This window comes from Pecten maximus, chromosome 13 (assembly GCF_902652985.1).
Source record: "Pecten maximus chromosome 13, xPecMax1.1, whole genome shotgun sequence".
In the NCBI taxonomy this organism is placed as follows: domain Eukaryota; kingdom Metazoa; phylum Mollusca; class Bivalvia; order Pectinida; family Pectinidae; genus Pecten; species Pecten maximus.
In genome coordinates this window covers 14,141,587-14,165,123 of record NC_047027.1, presented here as the reverse complement: position 1 = coordinate 14,165,123, position 23,537 = coordinate 14,141,587, and the positions used below count along the sequence as shown (strand labels likewise).

The 23,537-nt window shown below is 34.6% G+C and overlaps 1 protein-coding gene across 2 annotated transcripts in view; it reads right to left on the bottom strand.

Moving 5' to 3' along the window:
* The window catches only part of LOC117340916 (beta-1,3-galactosyltransferase 1-like), a 47,360-nt gene extending 27,640 nt beyond the window's left edge, over window positions 1-19,720 (bottom strand). Inside the window, exons 1-3 of one of the 2 annotated variants that reach the window (XM_033902700.1) lie at window positions 19,609-19,720; window positions 18,377-18,558; window positions 3,481-3,545 (exon numbers count right to left, since the gene is read on the bottom strand). Coding sequence is in view for 1 of the 2 variants with exons in the window: in XM_033902701.1 (XP_033758592.1) it covers window positions 16,933-17,651; window positions 18,377-18,518 (861 nt within the window). In the remaining variant the exon portion in view is untranslated. Of the gene's footprint in view, window positions 1-3,480; window positions 3,546-16,277; window positions 17,652-18,376; window positions 18,559-19,608 lie in introns of those variants that run through there. The other variant, XM_033902701.1, reaches the window with a different exon arrangement.
* Window positions 19,721-23,537: the final 3,817 nt, after the last annotated feature.

Sequence of the window (23,537 nt, the reverse complement as noted above, 5' to 3'; positions counted from 1 at the left end):
TCGAATGTTAAATTCCCAATAGAAACGGGTAGATGGTATAATATCTCTAGAGAGAATCGTTTATGTAATTTATGCGCGGAAAGTATTGGCGACGAATTTCATTACTTGTTTGTATGCAACAATACTGCTTTATCTTCCCTAAGAAACAAATATATACCTCGCTATTATTATACAAACCCAAATATCGATAAGTTAAAGGGTTTTTTATCAATATGCAACCAACAAGTTCTGATAGGTTTATCTATTTTCGTAACCAAAATGTCTCCTCTTTTGTAATTAATTCTTGTGCAAATGTTCATCTATTCTGGTTTAAATATTAAGCTGTTTATATGTATACATTTATAAACATAGTGTATATTTATAAGAATGAGTTATATATAGGTGCGTGTGCGAGCGCGTGTCTAAATTGTATAATTACCTGTTGGTTACACGAGCGTTGATATTATTACTGTAGCTATCTCTCGGAATCTGACCACCCCAGGTAAATCCCTCACTCTATTATTGATTAAAAGCCAGGTTAAACAGAGTGCCGTTCGGTATTGACCAGTGGCCACTGCAAGGTCAGTACAGGTAGATATCGACCGGACAAAATTTCTCTACGGCTGGTCAGCTTTAGCCGATGATAACAATAGATGATAGTAAGTTGAAGGCAGTAAGAAATACGTGTTGTACATACTTTCAAAACACTAATAATCAACATTATATCGATATAATCTACTCCAACAAATCGACATATACGTAAGATGTCATCGGGAGTGTTTTATTTAGCCTGTTCAAATCTGGTTTTTCCGCAGAATGCTGATAAAGCCTAAGCTTTCAGCCACCAAACAGGTATCGTGTTATGAACTGTGAGGGATCGGTATCATACTTCCTCGTCTAGATTATGTGTAGGGCTAATCAAGGGTACCATACCTGATGTTGATTACACGTAATGTAAATATCGCCTTGTGGTTGTAGACAGGACAGCGGCCAGCTTACTGCTCGCTGTATTTAGCTACATTATGTAGTAAGCATGATGCAGTAAACGGGACGCTGTCCGTTATTAATTCCATACTAGAACATGGCCGTTTAAAACGAATATTTTTAACAATTCTAATTCAATTTGTTTATTTTCAAATGCCACAGATAGCAGTATAGGAAATACAATATAAAAAGTAAATTTTACAACGATTTATGTAAGATTGCGGAGAAGATCGAGTAAAATACCAGATGACAATGAGGTCAACATAAACAAATATATAACCAGATATTAAGTATAGGCTTTCTTTTAGAAATAGTCTGAATTAAATACTTAATAAGGTTTCTCAACAATTTATAAAATATGAAATATTTGTATAAAAAGAGGTTTCTCAATTGTTTTACATTTTTGTAAGCGAATAATTCTATTTTTAATAGACGGACGACAGTAATAATAGGATTTAATGTACTAACTTAATTAGTATTTGGCTCTATCAACTGAATACTAAGTAGACAGGACACAACAAAATCAATTGGGTTTCATCCTCGACGTAATTTCTAGTGCAAACTGGACACCTCCGTTGAGCTCTAGGTAAACTATATCATACCTGGCTATTTCTATAGTTAATGTATTAGCTGAATGAGGACATGTTTACACTTTAAGTTAGTGACTTGGTAAAGTAGAACTGGCGTAATGATATACGATATATTTATACAACCTACATTTACTGAGTTTTTTTTTTTTTTTTAAATTGGGTCTCACTTCTAGAGTTAATAGAATATTTCACTCCTTGAGAATAAGACTCAACCCGAGGGGAAATATTCTTAAGTTGCCAAACACGAGGTTTACCGATTGTTTGGCAGTGTATGTATCTTTCCCAGAGGGTTGAGATTGGCTGTCTAACGTCCATGGGGGTGAATGATTATTTTATTCTTAACCTGTTTACCCTCTTATGTATAGTATCTAATATCGACGTTACATCAATGCAGGCAAATGTCGCCGTGACGCCATGGTATTGTTGACGTGACGCCATGGTATTGTCGCCGTGACGCCATGGTATTGTCGCCGTGACGCCATGGTATTGTTGACGTGGCGCCATGGTATTGTTGACGTGACGCCATGGTATTGTTGACGTGACGAAATGCAAATGATGAGAATGTACAAAGAGATGTGAGTTGCGAGTTGATAAAAGCGAGTTACCAGTTCTAAAGTGTAAGTTAAAATGTAAGTGGGCGTGTTGCGAGTAGCACAGAAGCAACAAAAACTTGCTGAAGTTTTTTTCCTTTATAAATTCTTCTTTGATTTTAATGACATTCATAAATAAATACGTCACTACCATTTCTATTTAAATGAACATTTCCTTCATTCAAGGAATCCAATGTTTCGTGAATGGTGCAAGGTTCATTCAAAGTATGTCCATTGGTCATTTCTGAGGAGGACGGGTGTCAAAAAGGGTCATATGAGGACGGGTGTCAAGGTGATACCAACAGACAGGGTCATTTGAGGACGAGTATCAGGAAGATACACTGTACCAACAGTCATGGTCATATGAGGACGGTTGTCAAAGAGGTATCAACAGCCAAGTTCATATGAGGACGGTTGTCAAGAGGTACCAACAGACAGGGTCATTTGAGGACGAGTATCAAGAAGATATACTGTACCAACAGCCAAGTTCATATGAGGACGGATGTCAAGAAGACAACAACAGCCATGGTAATATGAGGAGGGTCATATGAGGACGGATATCTAGGAGGCACCTAACGTCATTTTCAGAAGATGATGATTCATGTCCATACGGCTATTCTTACTGGAGGTAGCCCTGTCATTATCCAATAGCGATTCCAATGACATTTCGTTTTAAACAGATGTCTGTTAGGTCAGATCAGCGTCACTCGCAGACGACCTTAACTTATTTCGTATCTCTAATGGCGCGTATTTTATTGCAACAATATATTTGATATAAATGACAATAAAACGATAGTGTGGTCAATTTGAAAAATCACACGAACCTTTAATATATGTCTTCCTCTATATCATCCGCTATTGATAACACATTTATGTTCCCATATCAGTTCAACCATAGATATGAGGTCCACAAAGGTCATATCGGAGACAGGCAGATGGTATCTTCTTCTAAGATATTAACAAAGATGTGTTTGTGAAATATAGACTTACTATCACAAATACTACCGTACGGAAGGATAAATTTTAGCACTGATATAATTTTGGTTGAAACATTTCATGCATTTTCGTTTTCTAAATGTATGTTTTGTATAATTTTGGATTCGTCAATCAATCGAGGTGTGGAAGTTCTGACGTCATCAAAAACGTATCAAACATCTAGAGCGTCATTATTTGATTCGCCTTGGCACTGGTGTCATAACTGAACATTTGACATCACAGTAATCATTACTAACTGCACGTGAGGTCAATATCACAAAATAATGACCAAACGAGGTGATGGCTCTCGCTCAATCACCAATGTCCGTGATAATATACACACCTATATATAGTCAGCTTACCTGTCTGGCGTTGTCAATCGTTAATAGGTCCCCCAACTTCGTCCATCTGTATATCAGATACCAATCTGAAAAGTTTATACAGAAATGTTTATATCTACATGCCATATGTGTGCAATATAATTCATAGCTGCTATTTATATTTCAAGGTCAAAAGATAAACATGGTTATGTTTTTTTTTATAAAGTCAAACAAATGTCCCGAATGCCTACTATAGACACTTGTGGGCATAGCAGTATTACTATTTTGTGATCCTAATGAACTTACTTTGTTCTCCTGAAACATTTTTACGCGTAATTTATGCTTCATGCCGAAATAATCAGGCAACTAAACAAATTACATGTCAACAGCAAAACCAATGATTAGCCATGATACATATTAACATTTGATCAAGGTACGTCTATGGCACCAGAGTGATTTATAGTCGTGTAAAATATCACTGCATTTCTAAATTAGCCTTAACAAGACTAAATTTACAAAAACCAAAATGAATGGTTATATAAAATATCTTTTATACCATATCACAAATGACATTTTACATAAATATATATAACCAGCCATTCAATGATTGCCGGTTTAATGTATTCATTACTCGACCAATACGAATGTAATCTGGGTGACAGTTAACTATTCCCTTGCTTTTGATTTTATATATTTCGACGGTTTTTAAGTCAAATAAATCTTAATTGTTTTTTTCAAAATCTATCAAGTCAGTTATAGATATTATGATATTGTAGTACAATATACATGTAGTATAAATATATATCGAGCTTCAACTTTTGTATTTCTGAAAAATATATCAAACTGGCCTACTCACCGAGGTATACTCTATGAGATGATATCCAGTCAGTTGGATGTATAAGTACTGTTTGTGCCAGTTAATCTACATAAACCAGTAACATGAAACCATGTAATCTCCCAATGACAAACATACAAAAGCTCTCCTGCATATTTTCGCGATACATCATCCACAAGGTGAGGGTATACATAGAATGCTGTGACGACCATCTTTGTCAACGTTTACATGCCCGGGTAGGTATCCGTCTTGTTATTGTTACATTTTATATATAGAGGGTATATACTCCTATCTCAAGGGTAAAGACGGTCGAGGATCAAAAAATATGTCCGAGTTAGATTACAAACCTACGGAAGCCGAATATACTAACCACCTATCTGAGAGATAACAACATGTATCAACATCAGCCGTACTTATCACAGCGGAAGACAACGCCGGTCGGCGTTGTATACCCTTTACGATCAGTGTAGGTAAAGGACAGCTTTCAGTCTGGGTAAAGGAAAGCTTTCAGTATGGGCAAAGGACATATTTCAATCTTGGTAAGGGACAGTTTTTAGTCTTGGTAGAGGACAGCATTCTGTCTAAATAAAGGACCACATTCTGTCTTAGTAAATGACAGCATTCTGTCTTAGTAAAGGACCACATTCTATCTTAGTAAATGACCACATTCTGTCTTAGTAAAGGACCACATTCTATCTTAGTAAATGACCACATTCTGTCTTAGTAAATGACAGTATTCTGTCTTAGTAAAGGACCACATTCTATCTTAGTAAAGGACCACATTCTATCTTAGTAAAGGACCACATTCTATCTTAGTAAAGGACCACACGCTGTCTTAGTAAATGACAGCATTCTGTCTTAGTAAAGGACCACATTCTATCTTAGTAAATGACCACATTCTATCTTAGTAAATGACCACATTCTGTCTTAGTAAAGGACCACATTCTATCTTGGTAAAGGACCACATTCTATCTTAGTAAAGGACCACATTCTGTCTTAGTTAATGACAGCATTATGTCTTAGTAAAGGACCACATTCTATCTTAGTAAATGACCACATTCTGTCTTAGTAAATGACAGTATTCTGTCTTAGTAAAGGACCACATTCTATCTTAGTAAAGGACCACATTCTATCTAAGTAAATGACAGTATTCTGTCTTAGTAAAGGACCACATTCTGTCTTAGTAAATGACAGTATTCTGTCTTAGTAAAGGACCACATTCTATCTAAGTAAATGACAGCATTCTGTCTTAGTAAATGACCACATTCTGTCTTAGTAAATGACAGCATTCTGTCTTAGTAAAGGACCACATTCTATCTTAGTAAATGACCACATTCTGTCTTAGTAAATGACAGCATTCTGTCTTAGTAAATGACAGCATTCTGTCTTAGTAAATGACAGCATTCTGTCTTAGTAAAGGACAGTATTCTGTCTTGGTAAAGGACAGCATTCTGTCTTAGTAAAGGACCACATTCTGTCTTAGTAAATGACAGCATTCTGTCTTAGTAAAGGACCACATTCTATCTTAGTTAATGACCACATTCTGTCATAGTAAATGACAGTATTCTGTCTTAGTAAAGGACCACATTCTATCTTAGTAAAGGACCACATTCTATCTTAGTAAATGACCACATTCTGTCTTAGTAAATGACAGTATTCTGTCTTAGTAAAGGACCACATTCTATCTAAGTAAATGACAGCATTCTGTCTTAGTAAATGACCACATTCTGTCTTAGTAAATGACAGCATTCTGTCTTAGTAAAGGACCACATTCTATCTTAGTAAATGACAGCATTCTGTCTTAGTAAAGAACCACATTCTGTCTTAGTAAATGACAGCATTCTGTCTTAGTAAAGGACAGCTTTCAGTCTGTTCCAGATGTTTATTGCAGGATCTTTAGAAGCCTACAATTACAATGAATAGGAAATTCCATTGGGGAGGATACTTTTGAGATATTAATAGATAAAGCTACTGTTATATCAAAATCATAATATCAATTATGTTTATTAGATTATTATATAATAGCCATACATGTACATAGATCACTGATGGACTGGTCAACTCGTTCCCCCTAGCTTCAAGAGAGAGTGTGAGGGGCTGAGGTACACGTGTCAGGGCATGTGGCTGCGCTTTCGAGGTTATCGAGGTGATTGATGCTCATACATTCCACTCTCTCAGGTGACATAAACATGTACACGTGGACAAGCTAGGCCCGAATTATAAAACTTTGATGCTGAAGGTAAACGGACGGTTTCATATACAAAAGATTTACACTTAATTTAATGTCCGTCGAGTCCTAAATTAATGCTTTATTGGATTAATAAAAGATTGAAAATCAGATTCAAAGTACTGTTTAAGTTTGGACAATTGAAATCTATTGTGTATTTCATTAACAATTTCAAGAACTCCCGGGTTACTTCAAAAGATGTTAATAGATCCCGGACCAGGCTATTGTACTGGGTAGATATCAATGATATCTCGGATAAAACACTCGACGCAGTTTCCTGCTTTGAACAATAAACAGCCAGATTTATGATAAGTCATGCCGAACGTCAGTTCCTGTTTTTATTTATTTATTTATTTATTTATTTATTTATCTATTCATTTATTTATTTATTTATTGTGAAAGAGAGGGCGAATTTTGTCTGCAGTCGGCAGAAATTTGTCTGCAGTAAAATGCTTAAACTTTTTGCTGTGTGCTACTTTTATGCATATTTACAGAAACGTATTACCTAGCCCGAGTTTTCTCTGGCCCTGTCACCATGTCTGGTGTAGGGCCAGAGCGCACTACTATATGAAAACGTGGAATTATCCGACACCGTTTGGTGTCGCTAAGAATTTGATGCAAAAACAATAAAATCGGGTGTGACATAACACCTACCTTACATATATGGATAAATGAGATATTTATGTACCCCAAAACACCCATTTAGTCTCATATAGGTGTTTTATTCCGTCCGTACAGGCCCTCGCTTTACGCTAGTCAAAATTTCATACTGTTGACCCGCCATTTTGTAAGTGACAGTACGACTAACCACCCAAATCGGAACGCAATGGACCGAAAAGACCACATATGATTTATTGTGTTTTTCTTCTTACAAAGTTTAAATTATGAAAACTAAGTTGATTATTTCCCAAAAGATGTTATATTCCATTAAAAAAATCATTATTTATAAATTATAAGCGGTAAAATATATAAAAATAAATGTTGTATTTTTTTTTCTTTTCGCTCCATCGCGCACAGATTAGGGTAATTAGGCGGACCGCGACCTACATAGTTAGCAATATGGCGTCGAGTCAAGTATGAAATTTTGACTAGCGTAAAGCGAGGGTCTATACGGACGGAATAAAACACCTATATGAGACTAAATGGGTGTTTTGGGGTACATAAATATCTCATTTATCCATATATGTAAGGTAGGTGTTATGTCACACCCGATTTTATTGTTTTTGCATCAAATTCTTAGCGACACCAAACGGTGTCGGATAATTCCACGTTTTCATATAGTAGTGCGCTCTGGCCCTACACCAGACATGGTGACAGGGCCAGAGAAAACTCGGGCTACGTATTACCGTACGGGATCTGTCTCAGGGGAAATAACTCTCACTTCTGTTAAGCCGCACCGTCAGTTACATTTATGTCAATCCTGTCACACCCGACAAAAGCTTGAAAATAGCTTTCTGTTGTTATTGTTATCAATACACAATGTGTATTAATTTCCAGATTTAAACAAATATACTGATTTAAAATTATTGTATTTTGTTTAGATTCCCGGTATCTTGCATGATAAATATAGTAGAAACAATTGTTAAAATGACAAAAGACGGGTATGATACATTTCTTCACAGTATTTCTGACAGACTTTTAAAATATGAATTACAATATTACGATTTAGTTAGCCAAGGATACTATACACGTCATTTAACATATCTCTTAGTTAAACAGTATTCCATTTCTTAATTCACTACCTTTATAAATATACATAGCCAGGTTTTGGATGATGGTTCAGTTCTCTGATATATACATATTTAACGTAATATTTCCTTAAAAAATACGACCAAACTTCTGAGTATATTATTGACATTACATTATTAAATGATATTCGTTGTCTATCTCAGTACAAACACTACAATAACGAATTACTTGAGGTATTGGAATAGGGCGATGCCATCTTCCCGCTTCTATATTTAATCTATGACAAAAAACATGTAACTGAAGTATTTTATTATTATAATTATTCTTTATGCATGATGCTTATGACGACGACGACGACGCTAATGATGATGGTGATTGTGCAAATGCCTTTTTCATATAAATGTCTATTGTTTGTATAAAAAGAACATTATATTTATAACAATATCAATATACACATGCTTTAGAGATAATTGATAATTTTTGTAGATATTTTTCCTGCTGAAATAACGACTTTGAACTTTGACCAGCTTAAAGTCAATTGCGCTTCAGAAAAAGAGCATTCTGGTGTTAAATCAACCCGTAAAATGCAAAACTTTTTTAAAACTACATTTTTGTATCTGAGTATCTCCTGCACCACCTTCTCACCAAGGTAACCTTCAACTCTCAAGTATTCCTCCTCAGTCCCTGAACACCATTGCATCACCTTAGAGCTTTCAACATCCACTTTTCAGTTTCCACCGTTTACAATAATCATCCAACGTGTTCAATCCATTTTGGAAATAGCTATCAGAGTGATATCATCAGCATACAAAAGTATAAATAATTTCAAACACCCTCATATCAATTCATAATAAGCTCGTCCTCAAGATAGGTTACATACATGGTACATAAACATGGGGACAAACTCACCCTGTTTCACCCCCGTCATGTACATTCAAAATGTTATGAAACTTCATTTTTAATTTTCACTCGAGCTTTAACCGAATTATGCATATATTTATTATTTAACAATGTCAAACACCCTACCTCTAATCCCTAACTTAATTAGTTTAAGCCACAAGTTATCACGAAGAAAAAGCTACAAATAGTTGAATGTTTTCCTACTACTGATAAAATGTGAGATTAGACGGTGTAAAATGAAGACATTATCGCCCGTGCTATGTCCGTCTCTAAATATACATGTATACACTTTGTAATATCAGGCCTAGTTTGTTAGCCTCCTACAACGTATTTAAAATATTAGGTAATAATTTACCAACTGCACAGTACTTAATAATGTTACTTCTCTGTATTTTTATGGATATGACGGGGAAGTCCCCTTTCTAAAACGGGGAAATCCCTCTTTCTAAAAATAGCGTTGAATAATACATGTAATTTATATAAATGTGGTAAGAAGATATTATGTCCATGATTTAAAAAAAACTCGTTTACCACAAAAACAGGACCAGCACTTTTCTCGTTTTTCGTAAAAACTTAACTTAACATTTCTGCAACATTGTTGATTTATCAGAAATCCTCACAAAATCTATTCAAACTTTGAAAGTATGCCATATAACGGATCCTGTCGGGTATCGTGCATGCTAGTTCAATGTTAAAAGTCCTATTTTGTGAAGGAACTATAAATCGGCGAAAGTTCCGGCCTATCACAAGGAGACTTAATACGAACATACCGCAGCCTCCCAAAACACACATACGCACTCACCACACGCATGCATGTCGCACGCACGGGAGGCCGTCCTTAAATGACCTTAGCTGTTAATAGGACGTTAAACTAAATAAACCAAACCAACCTATCATATACAGTATATCATATTTCACAAACTATATACGCTTTACCAATTCTCCGATATGCCTAAACATTTTTTTGGAAAAAATGCATGGTTTTAACGGGACAGTTTCGCTGATTGCAACAAAGTTGAAATACAGAAGCTGATTTCATGATATGTTGCATTAGAAATCTATCTGACATAGAGGTTTTGTGGAACATTGAATTCGTCGCTAGTTACTGTTCAGTTCATGGGGACATGAGAAATTGTTGCAGATCTAGCCTAGATCTAGTTGTCTAACGATAGTTCTCTTTACATCGAGATACACTCGAAAATACACATACACTGTAACATATTTGCAGGCCCCTGTGATATAAACCGACACGGAAGCTTAAATTGCAACAGTGTACTACTACAATGTTTTACACAACGTGTGGTATTTTGTTATATTAAGAAGTAACGGTGGTTAAAAGTACACTTGCACTTGCATAAGTAGAAAATCTACTTGGTTTCGGGAATAGACTGACGAGCTGTGATATCTTCGACCTCAAAGAGATATTTTTCCTGAAATGTATAAAAAAATCAAAGATCTCCACTTATCAAGTGTTGACGGGTATTCTCAAAATTACGTACATCATAAGTTTCATGTGAGTAAATCTATAAATTAAGCTATATAATCCACACGTTGGTACTTACGTGTAGTCGCCGCTTTACAAGTTGTGCTGACATATAGAAAGTACACGAACACGGAAAGTGATGACGTCACAAACACGGAAATAGGGAATTCCCTCTCTACACGTAATGTTGCTTTAGAAACCTCTCTATTGTCTCCTACATTTACTAATTTTGATGTATTTTCGCCGTCATATTTTAACCATTCCCTGGTTTCTCTCTTAAAATCTTTTCTTTCATCTACCATATACATTCTATTCTCATCTGAGTCAGAACATCGATATAAGTTTAATCTTCGATTTAAGAAGGTAGTCAGCTTTAGACAAAGCATAATTGGATTTCTCCTCTAATTTATTTAAATCATTAATTTCGTCGTAACATATGGCGCGGGAAGGATGTCATAATTAAATATTTTTGCCTAGGCAAAAATAGAAGATTGCTAAGGCAAAAAGTATTTCAGCTTAGGCAATATTCGATTTATGCTTAGGCAAAATTATTTCTGCCTAGGCAGAAATCGAATTTTGCCTAGGCAATATTATTTTTGCCTAGGCAATATTCTATTTTTGCCTAGGCAAAATTCGATTTCTGCCTAGGCAAAAATATTTAATTATGACATCCTTCCCGCGCCATAGTAACAATTTTCAATGAAAGTACGGTCCATGTTTGTACAGTACAATCCCAATCGAAGCGTTCCCAGGGGTCGCACATATTAAATGATCAGATCTTGTATGATTCTGCAATAAAAGTTTTTAAAAAAAGATTTGTTTAGATTCCCTATTTGGTTTTTATTAGTAAAAAATTTTTTACATCAAAGAGGGTATGTACATTCTTTCCGATTTTACGACTTTTAAAATTTTTGAATTAAATTTTTTAGATTGTAACCCAAGGATAAATAGATTTCAATCCTTTTTTTAAAACAGATTTTTTTAAACATTTAAAAATTAATACCAGGTTGGTATGGTTTTTAGTTTCGGAATAACAATTTAACGAATATTTCCTTAAAAAAAAAAAACTTTGGTATGTATTGCAAAATTTTAAATTTGATTCTTGCACCATCCCAAAACCTTTTCAATAAAAATTCTTTTTTGGGAAACCACCATTTCCCGCTTCTATATTTAATTTACAAAAAAATTAATGGTTTTTTATTTTAAATTTATTTTTTATCAGATTTTTGGACACGACCAAAAGTAATAATTTTTGGGCAAACCTTTTCTATAAATGTCTATTTTTTGTTAAAAGACATTAAAAAAAATACAAATCCCCTTTTTTAGAGATTAATTATAATTTTTTTAATTTTTCCATAAAATTTAACGATTTGAATTTAATAAATTTGGTTCAAAAAAATTTTTAAAATAACCCTTTTAAAAGCAAAGCTTTTTTTTTAACTATTGAGAAATTCCTGAAATTTAAAGGTAATTAAATTTCCATTTTCCCCTCAGTCCCTGAAAATGACATTAGACTTTAAATCCACTTTTTTTCCCAAAGTTTAAATAATAATCCAACGGTTCAATCCTTTTTGGGAAAATAGACGGGGATAACCCCATTCAAAAAGAAAAAATTTCAAAAATATTAATTATAATAATTTTAAAAATGGTTTTATCAGGGAATTAAAAAAAAAACCCCCCTTTTTCACCCCCGCATTCTCTTTTTGAAACTTATTTTTTAATTTGATTTAAAAAAATTACAAAATTTTTATTTTAAAATGCAAAAACATCCTCAAACCCCTCTTTTATTTTAAGAAAAATTTAAAGGGAAGAAAAACTAAAATGGGAATTTTTCCCCTATAAAAGGAGATTAAGGGGAAAAAATGAAGACAACCCCTGCATTCCCCAAAATCATGTAACACTTTAAAATTTACCAGTTTGTTAGCTTAAAAATAAAAAATTATAATAATTACCAATCCAACTTAAAAGTTCTTCTTGTATTTTTTGGTTGGAGGGGAAGTCCCCTTTCAAAAGGGGAAATCCCCTTTTAAAAAATGCGTTGATTAAAAATTTTAAAAGTGGTGAAATTTATGCCCTGATTTAAAAAAAAATTTTTACCACCAAACAGGCCACATTTTCTCTTTTTTCGAAAAACAAATTTTAAATTTTAAAACCCTTTTTGATATCAGAAATTCCTACAAAAATTTTTCAACTTTGAAATTGATATAAGGACCGTGGGTAGTCATTTTGAAATTTAAAAGCCCTTTTTGGAAAAAAACTATAAAGGGGAAAAAGTTCCCGGGGACCAAGAGTTTTTTCGAAAGGTAAAAAAAACAAGACTCCCCCCCAATCATGGGACGGGACCCCCAAATGCCCTACGAAATTTTAGGAGTTAAAAAAATCCAAAAAAATATATATAAATTTCAAAACTTATACGCTTTAAATTTCCGATATGCCAAACATTTTTTGAAAAAACAGGAAAAGGGCTTTCCTTTAAACAAGTTGAAAAAGAATATTTCATTAGTTGATTGTCTATTACTTTTGGGTTTTTTTAAAAATTTTTTCGCTATTACTTTATTCAGGGGCATGAGAAAATTTCGATTAAGATTTTTTTTAAGAAGTTCCTTTAAAAAGAAACTCAAAAAACATTAACGTAAAAATTTTTGCAGGTGTATATAAAAGGCAGGAAAAATTGAAATGTCTACAAAAGTTTACAAAAACGTTGGGGTTTTTTGTAAAAAAAATTTAAAAAGAATTTCCCAAAAGTACTTTTCAATGAGCGGCTGTTTTACGACTCAAAAAAAGGGTTTTTCCGAAAATTAAAAAAAAAATCAAAGGTCTCCATAAAGTTTTAGGGTATTCAAAAATTCCCACATCAAAATTTATTGAAAATCTTTAAATTAAAAGCTTTTAAACCACACGTTGGTACTTACGGTAGTGCCCCTTTAAAGTTGTGGACATATAAAAAAAGCGAAAGGAAAGGAGAGTCACAAACACGGAAAAGGTTCCTACACAAAGTTTTTTAAAACTTCCCTTATTGTCTCAAAATTTCTAATTTTGTGTATTTCGCCGCTATTAACCCTTTTCCCGGTTTCTTTTAAAATTCTTTTTTTTTCATTACCAAACACACCATTGATCAAAAATCAATTAATTTAATTTGTTTAAAAAATAGTACTTAACAAAGTTTTTGGGTTTTTCCCCTCTAATTTATTTAAAACATTAAATTTGTTTAGGGCGGGGGAAAATTTCATGAATTAAATATTTTTTTGTTTAGGAAAAATAAAATTGCAGGAAAACAAAAAGTATTTCAGTTAAAACCAATACATTCCCCGGCCTTTTGGGGCAAAAAAATTAACTGAATTTCGGGAATAAAAATTTTAAAAACTGGGGGAAAATTTAAACCCAATAAAAGGTTCCCGGGGGTTGCACAATTTTAAAAAGATGAAATCCTTTGTTATTTGAAATAAAAATTTTTTAAAAAAAGGGGTTTCAATTTCCTAAAAAAAACTTTCCTTTTACAAAAAAATTAAAAAATTTTTGAAACGGAAAAAGGTTTTAAATTTCCCACCTTACCCCAAAACCCGAAAATTTCCCCCTGGGGCCCCTCAGGTTAGCCGTTTTTCCGAGGCCCTTTTTAAATGTTTGGGGTCTTTATTAGTCTTTTAAGACGTTTGGAATTTTTTAAAAGAAAAAAAGGAAAATCAATCGGAAATTCTCCTAAAAAAAGGGAAGGAAAAATTTTTTCCAAAATTTTTTCCCAAATTTTAACCCCCCAAAAGGGGCGGGGGTCCCTTTTCCCCCGTCTTTTTCTTTTTTCCCAATTTTTTTTTTCCCCCCCGGACCTCATTCCTCCCCCGCACCCCGGGAAAACATTTTTAACCCTTTTTTTAAGACCCCTCCCCGGGCCCCTTTTTGGGCTCCCCCCAAACCCTTTTTTTTTTCAATTTGCCCTTTTGATTCTCTTAAAACCCCCAACCCTTTTTGTATTAAACCCCCCGGGTCTTCCCCCCTTCCCCTTCCATTCCCCCCTCTTTTTTAAACCCGTTCCTCAGGAACAATCGGACTTTTGCCCCCAAAACGTAACCCGTTTAAAATCCGGGAACTATAAAACCCAAAAACCACTGGAGACATAAAACATACTTCTGGGAAATTTTCACAGCAAAGGGGAAAATTTCCATGCTTCCTCGGGAACATAAACCCAAATTACACCGGTTTCCCCAGCTTACCCGGGTTAAAAAATGCTTACCCGGGAACATAAAGGGTATTAACGGGTAAAAAACCCGCTTTCCCGGGGACTGGTAAAAAACTTTCATCGGGGAAATAAAACCAGGGAATACCTTGGTATAAACATGCTTCCCGGGCTTAAAACACCGTTTACAGGGAAAGTAAAACATGACTATTACACCCGGGAACTATAACACACGATATTACACTCGGGAACTGTAACACATGACATTACACTCGGGAACTATAACACACGATATTACACTCGGGAACTGTAACACATGATATTACACTCGGGAACTATAACACATGACATTACACTCGGGAACTATAACACACGATATTACACTCGGGATCTGTAACACATGATATTACACTCGGGAACTATAACACGCGACATTACACTCGGGAACTATAACACACGATATTACACTCGGGAACTGTAACACATGATATTACACTCGGGAACTGTAACACATGACATTACACCGGGAACTATAACACGTGACATTACACTTGGGAACTATAACACATGATATTATACCCGGAAACTATAACACACGACATTACACTCGGGAACTATAACACATGACATTATACTCGGGAAATATAACACATGACATTACACTCGGAAACTATAACACACGACATTACACTCAGGGAATATACACATGACATTAGACTCGGAACTATAACACACGACATTACACTCGGGAACTATAACACGCGACATTACACTCGGGAACTATAACACACGACATTACACTCGGGAACTATAACACATGACATTACACTCGGGAACTATATCACACGACATTACACTTGGAAACTATATCACACGATATTACACCTAGGAACTACAACACGCGACATTTCGGAAAATGGCTTCATCTACAAGTTTCGATAATCTGGATGAAGAAGAGATGGAAAGGATTTTTTTTTCTAAAAAAAAGACAGCACTAACACACAACAAGTGATAAAAAACGGCAGTTAGCATGAACACTGGTTCGAGAAAACATTGGAATGATCTAAATGCTGGTATAATAAAACATTTGTTGTCTGGGTATTTCTGAAAATACAATGTAGCACTTTTATTGTCTCTCTTAACAATAATTATTTTCCTCGGCTTCGCGTCGGGAAATAGTTCATGTCTCGAGGGACAATAAAAGTGCTATTTCCCTCACACCCACACAAATAGCTGTATAATATTACAGTCGGGAACTATAACGCGTGTCATGTTTTGGGTAGTATGTAGTTCTTTATTTATTATCAACAAGTGGACAACATATTAATGTCATTTTTATTTCAACAAAATTATATTAACATATATATATATACATTTTACATATTATACTATCAGATATATATACAGATTACATATTAAGTTATCATAAATATACAGTTTACATATAAACATTATCATATATATACAGTTAACATATCATCTATAAACAATTTACATATTAAATTATCATATATATACAGATTACATACAAAATTATTATGTATATACATATTACATATCATATGATCACATATACACATATTACATATTAAATTATCATATATATATACAGATTACATATCATATTATCACATATATACAGATTAAATAATATATTATCATATATATTCAGTTTACATATTAAATTATCATATATATACAGTTTACATATCATATTAAAATAAATATTCAGTTTACATATTGTGTTCACAAGAGTTACCAGTGTGACATCACAATGAGGTAGCTATGTTAATAATCACACCTTAGTTTATATGGAAATGTCACCTGAATCCTACTTCGGTATCCCCCCCTCCCTCCCTCCTTTGCAGTTCAATCAATTTTTGAGATTGACAATCGATCCTTAATGAAAACAATCTTTTAATGAGAATATAATCAAATTTGATTTGGAACAATGCTGACAAACCTGACGATCCATATTTGATGATTCCGTGAGAGAAAGACATCTATGACGTCAGAGTGACCATGTCTATGACGTGGTAGTTCATTGGTAAGTAAGCTAACCGGATGTACAAAATATCAACAGTTTAAATTCAAACCTGCCAATATCTTCATCTTCATTCTCATGCGAGATCGTAAGGTCACGTGACGTATATGATCGTGTCATTGGTATCGTTCAACTGTTCCAAATTACGTCAACAATTTCCGAACGAATTGGAGGCTACAGCATAAACTCGGTTCGTGTCGACATTGATGGCGTCTTTTAGATAAATATTCTGTAAGGGCTTTCCATTCTTAGACAGCATATTATTGGCCGCTGCGAACTCTATGGCCGGGATATTTTGGAGCGGACTAGAAAACCCTATAACCTGGCCTTGTTTCTGCTTGACTAGGTATCGAAAGATTGCCTTGGCGACGTGTTTATCATCAGCATATAGCGGAGCGATCTGGTTGAACGAGTCTTGTGACCGAAGCACACCATACCCACAAACTTTGCTATTCCGCACAGCAATACAAGTCCTTGACTTTTCATGATGAATCCAATTCTGTATGTATTCTTCTCGTGGGATTTGGTGGATTTTTGAATCGTATGATAAAAGGTCCGCTCTATCAACATCTGTCACGGGCAATATCCTGAAATCTTCGTCAGTACATGGTTTTAAAGTATCTGTATTAATTCGTCCATAATTGTACCATGTCTTATAGGACGTTTTTACACGTATACCGTATTGCTCCTGGATTTTGTTCACGGCGTCTGGCCACACAAATGTACCTATGTTTGAACCAACGGGAAATTTGTAGCTGAGTTGTTCAAACATTTGGTGACCAACCTGGTCATTCTGGTAATCTTTGTCCACTACCCACATTCCCATGTTGACCAATGACGGATCGTGCGCGACGAATCCATGAAAACCTAAATAATGATAATAAAAACATTATCCATATAAACTAAAGCTATGAAATTTAAATAGAATATAAGAGAACACTGACTTGACTGGATTGAATACAACAGGACATAATAAAATGATGACGTCATATATGATACACACACTGCTTTATAGAGAGGAATACTTCAAATGTTCAGTACAAAAACCGAATTCTGTACTTGATAGTTTGTGGTGCATGACCCAGGACACGGCTTATAATGTATTCAAACGAGGCAATTCTGACGAATTTAGATAAGGGTGCGATTTCTCTATGACGCATCAAGGATTTGATTTCTCTGCGACCTTCATGGGTGTGATTATTTAGATACTACAGACAGGTTGAAGTCTAACTGACGACATATCTATACTACAACATACGTAAATATTGTCATGTTTTAACTTTTCGTGTTTTAGGTGAAAACAATATGTTATTAAATCAACTAGTTATGTGAGCATTCAGGCATTAATACCTCCTGTTTTTGTTTACAGCAATATGTCATTATGCTGGGTGTCTTCAGCAGTATGATTCAGTGAGGTAACACTATAAAGTCGGTATCAGTTTCGGACTATCACAAGGAAACAAACACTATAACATACAGCACCCTCCCGGTACACACATACACCACGAACATGCATCCCTCACATAGAGAAGGCCGTCCTCTTTTAATAATACAAAACCTAACTATACGTATATATACATATGTCTACTCACCAATGATTCCATTTGAGGGAGTCTCCGCTACCACAAATCCTCGACTGTCTGTCTTTAAGGCACAGTCGAGGTACGACTTCTCCATCCGCCAATTTATATTATCTAGTAGTTTTTTCACTACTGGTGTGTCTCTACTTTCCATGTCCCTCACAAAGAAGGTAGTACCGGATTTAGTTGATAACCTGTCAAATATCAATTAGTTACTTTCTGATATTGAATTTTGAATAATATATTAATTTTGAATAATAGATGATTTTTTAAAAATCTAATGAAACAGTCTTGTGAAGTGAAATACGTTTTCAAGTTGAGGCTTACAACATGATGTAAAAATGATAGATGAACATTTTACAATGAGAGAGAAAATCTTTAAAACAAATTATAATGATAGGTAAAAATTTTACAACGAAGGATAAAAACCTTAAAATGATAGGTAAACACATTAAAATTACAGGTATATAAAACCCTTACAATGAAAGGTAAAAACCTTAAGATGATAGGTAAAAATCTTAAAATGATAACAAAAACTTAAAATGATCAGAAAAACCTTAAAATGATAGGTAAACACATTAAAATTACAGGTATATAAAACCCTTACAATGAAAGGTAAAAACCTTAAGATGATAGGTAAAAATCTTAAAATGATAACAAAAACTTAAAATGATCAGAAAAATCTTAAAATGATAGGTAAAAAACTTAAAATTATAGGTAATAATCTTACGATGGAAGGTAAAAAGCTCACAATGATATGTAAAAATCTTAAAATTATAAGTAAAAAATATAAGATGATAGGTAAAAACCTTAAAATGATGAAAGCCTTACAATGGAAGGTAAGAATATCAAAATGATAGCTCAAAATCTTAAAATGAAATTTCTACGGTAATATTTCTACATTTAAACGGAAATTTTTTTATATTTAAAAGATCCACGAGAACACGCGTTATAAACCTCGTATAGCGATCATATCTTAACATTGTAAATATGTGTGTTTACTACAGTAATAGATATATAAACAAAACATTATCCTCCTGTTGATATCCTCCAGAATTTCCACAAAAAAATATTTAAATTTTAATTGTTTTATGACATAAAATTATATTTGAGAATAATATAAATACTGATATACATGTATGTCTCGTCGTCTACAGCAGACGAACGTGGTAAGTTATAGAGCTGTGTTTGTAAACCTATATAGACATTTTGTAATGCAGTTCTAAGTACATATATCAACTCACCACCGGCCCCTCACGACATAAGCTTGTCATCCTTTGTAGATGTCTGATCTTTGATAAAGCCTGCATGTTTGTCTCACTGACTGTGATTGTTGAAGTATAACGCTTGTAAGTGTATTTATATATACTGGTGCGTACTTCGTGAAAACCCCAATATTTAAAGGATCACATGATCCATGGCGATTTCTAAATATAGAACACATACAACACACGCCGATTCAACATGATAATGGGAATTACAATGATATATAAGATATGTTGATTTAATATATAATTACCTATATTTACCCATCTCTCTGTTCTGTATACGGTGTACATATGAGGTAATCGATAACCTAACGGTGAAGCTGTCTATCAAGACAGTCTATACTATACAATATCGTATTTCTACTCCATTAGCTGTATACGTTTAAATACCAATCTTCAGATTAATATCGACAGCGAGATGCTACCGACTATGGTTGTTGATAAGCTACACTATATTTAGTTTTCTGTATTTTGGATATATCCTTGTATCTTTACTCTGTTTCTTTGTCAGATATCTACAATGTATTTAGTTTTCTCTATTTAGTAAGTTTCACTGATTCTTTATTACCCTGTCTGATAACTACAATGTATTTAGTTTTCTGTATTTTGATTATAACATTGTATCTTTATTACCTGTCTGATATCTACAATGTATTTAATTTTCAGTATTTTGTATAATCATTGTATCTTTATTACACTGTCTGATATCTACAATAGCTTTGGATATATCATTGTATCTTTGTTTACCCTCCTAAACACGTGTCACGCACAGAGACACACACCCAGAACCTGTGTGATAAGTTTATGATCAACCCTAACCAACATAAGTTGATGATCACCCCTAACAAAGATAAAGTTGTTATGACCACCCCTAACCAACATAAGTTGTTATGACCACCCCTAACCAACATAAGTTGTTATGACCACCCCTAACCAACATAAGTTGTTATGACCACCCCTAACCAACATACGTTTATGACCACCCCTAACCAACATAAGTTGTTATGACAACCTCCTTACCAACATAAGTTGTTATGACCACCCCTAACCAACATAAGTTGATGATCACCCCTAACCAACATAAGTTGTTATGACCACCCTAACCAACATAGGTTTATGACCACCCCTAACCAACATAAGTTGTTATCACCACCCCTAACCAACATAAGTTGTTATGACCACCCCTAACCAACATAAGTTGTTATGACCACCCCTAACCAACATAAGTTTATGACCACCCCTAACCAACATAAGTTAATGACCACCCCTAACCAACATAAGTTGTTATGACCACCCCTAACCAACATAAGTTTATGACCACCCCTAACCAACATAAGTTGTTATGACCACCCCTAACCAACATAAGTTTATGACCACCCCTAACCAACATAAGTTTATGACCACCCCTAACCAACATAAGTTGTTATGACCACCCCTAACCAACATAAGTTTATGACCACCCCTAACCAACATAAGTTTATGACCACCCCTAACCAACATAGGTTGTTATGACCACCCCTAACCAACATAAGTTGTTATGACCACCCCTAACCAACATAAGTTGTTATGACCACCCCTAACCAACATACGTTTATGACCACCCCTAACCAACATAAGTTGTTATGACAACCTCCTTACCAACATAAGTTGTTATGACCACCCCTAACCAACATAAGTTGATGATCACCCCTAACCAACATCAGTTGTTATGATCACCCCTAACCAACATAAGTTGTTATGACCACCCCTAACCAACATAGGTTGTTATGACAACCCCTAACCAACATAAGTTGTTATGACCACCCCTAACCAACATAGGTTTATGACCACCCCTTACCAACATAAGTTGTTATGACCACCCCTAACCAACATAAGTTGTTATGACCACCCCTAACCAACATACGTTAATGACCACCCCTAACCAACATAAGTTGTTGGCCACCCCTAACCAACATAGGTTATTATGACCACCCCTAACCAACATAAGTTGTTATGACCACCCCTAACCAACATAAGTTGTTATAACCACCCCTAACCAACATAGGTTTATGACCACCCCTAACCAACATAAGTTAATGACCACCCCTAACCAACATAAGTTTATGACCACCCCTAACCAACAAAAGTTGTTATGACCACCCCTAACCAACATAAGTTGTCAGACAACCCCTAACCAACATAAGTTGTTATGACCACCCCTAACCAACATAGGTTTATGACCACCCCTAACCAACATAAGTTATGACCACCCCTAAACAACATAGGTTTATGACCACCCCTAACCAACATAAGTTGATGACCACCCCTAACCAACATAAGTTTATGACCACCCCTAACCAACATAAGTTGTTATGACCACCCCTAACCAACATAAGTTGTTATAACCACCCCTAACCAACATAAGTTAATGACCACCCCTAACCAACATAAGTTGTTATGACCACCCCTAACCAACATAAGTTGTTATAACCACCCCTAACCAACATAAGTTGTTATGACCACCCCTAACCAACATAGGTTGTTATAACCACCCCTAACCAACATAAGTTAATGACCACCCCTAACCAACATAAGTTGTTATGACCACCCCTAACCAACATAAGTTGTTATGACCACCCCTAACCAACATAAGTTGTTATAACCACCCCTAACCAACATAGGTTTATGACCACCCCTAACCAACATAAGTTTATGACCACCCCTAACCAACATAAGTTTATGACCACCCCTAACCAACATAAGTTGTTATGACCACCCCTAACCAACATAAGTTTATGACCACCCCTAACCAACATAAGTTTATGACCAACCCTAACCAGCATACATTTTTAAGACCATCCCTTACATAACCAATACCCCTTCCCTGACTTCGAAATGCCGCGGTTTGTTTATTCATACATACTATAATGAGTATATTAGATTTGAAGCAGAAATAGGAGTATCACGTTTGTTCGTGGACGTATATGTTTTTCATGTGCATTTTATAAGCGGACGTATGCGTATGATTTATATGTGTGTTTTGTTAAATGTGCTTTATTTGTTTTTATGTTCGGTTTACCGACATTTGATTTGTATATGATTTAGGTGTATTGATATTTGTATATGATTTAGGTGTATTGATATTTGTTCTGATTCCGTACAGTTCTAAGAGATATTTGTTCTGCTTTCACTGCTATGACCTTCTCCTCTCAGAAAAAGTACAATCGAATTAATGATGGTATAAATCAAGATATTTTTAAACAAGAGATATCTTTAAAAAAAAAGATAAACGGCATAGTTTTAATGCTGGTACATGTATTATAATGTAAACTGCTGCATATGGTGAACAAAATTAACGATCTAATGCGTTTCAGCACGGATAACAAAATTATATCAGTTTGAATAATTTTTTGTGATATTAAGACTGCATTTGAATCAGGAATATAATTGTATTAATGTGACATTTGAAAAGATTCATCCACTTATTCAGCTTGCATTCAATCTTAACTTTGTTTCGTTTTTAACGCTATTACATTTTTCATTTACCGCTACATTGACCAATCACATACTTCATCTTGACCAGTAACGCCACCTGATGCGTCATATCCGGGTCAAAAAGAAAATTATACGGCTATACCGACAAAAGAAGAATGCATGTGTTATACTTGGCGAAAAAAATTCTCTGACTCGTGAGATACATACATACATACATTCGTGTTATGACCTCGTCAGCCTTCATTATATTAATTCCATTAATCTCCAGCGGAAGCCTAAAATTGTTATTTGTTGTTATCATGACTCATTCTCTCTCGTGGATCACCTTAATTTTCATATTATTTTTCACGGCAATATCAGAAGGCAATAGACCGGAAACAAAACAATACCGCCAAGTTAATCCCCAACATATCATACAGTCCTGAGTCAGT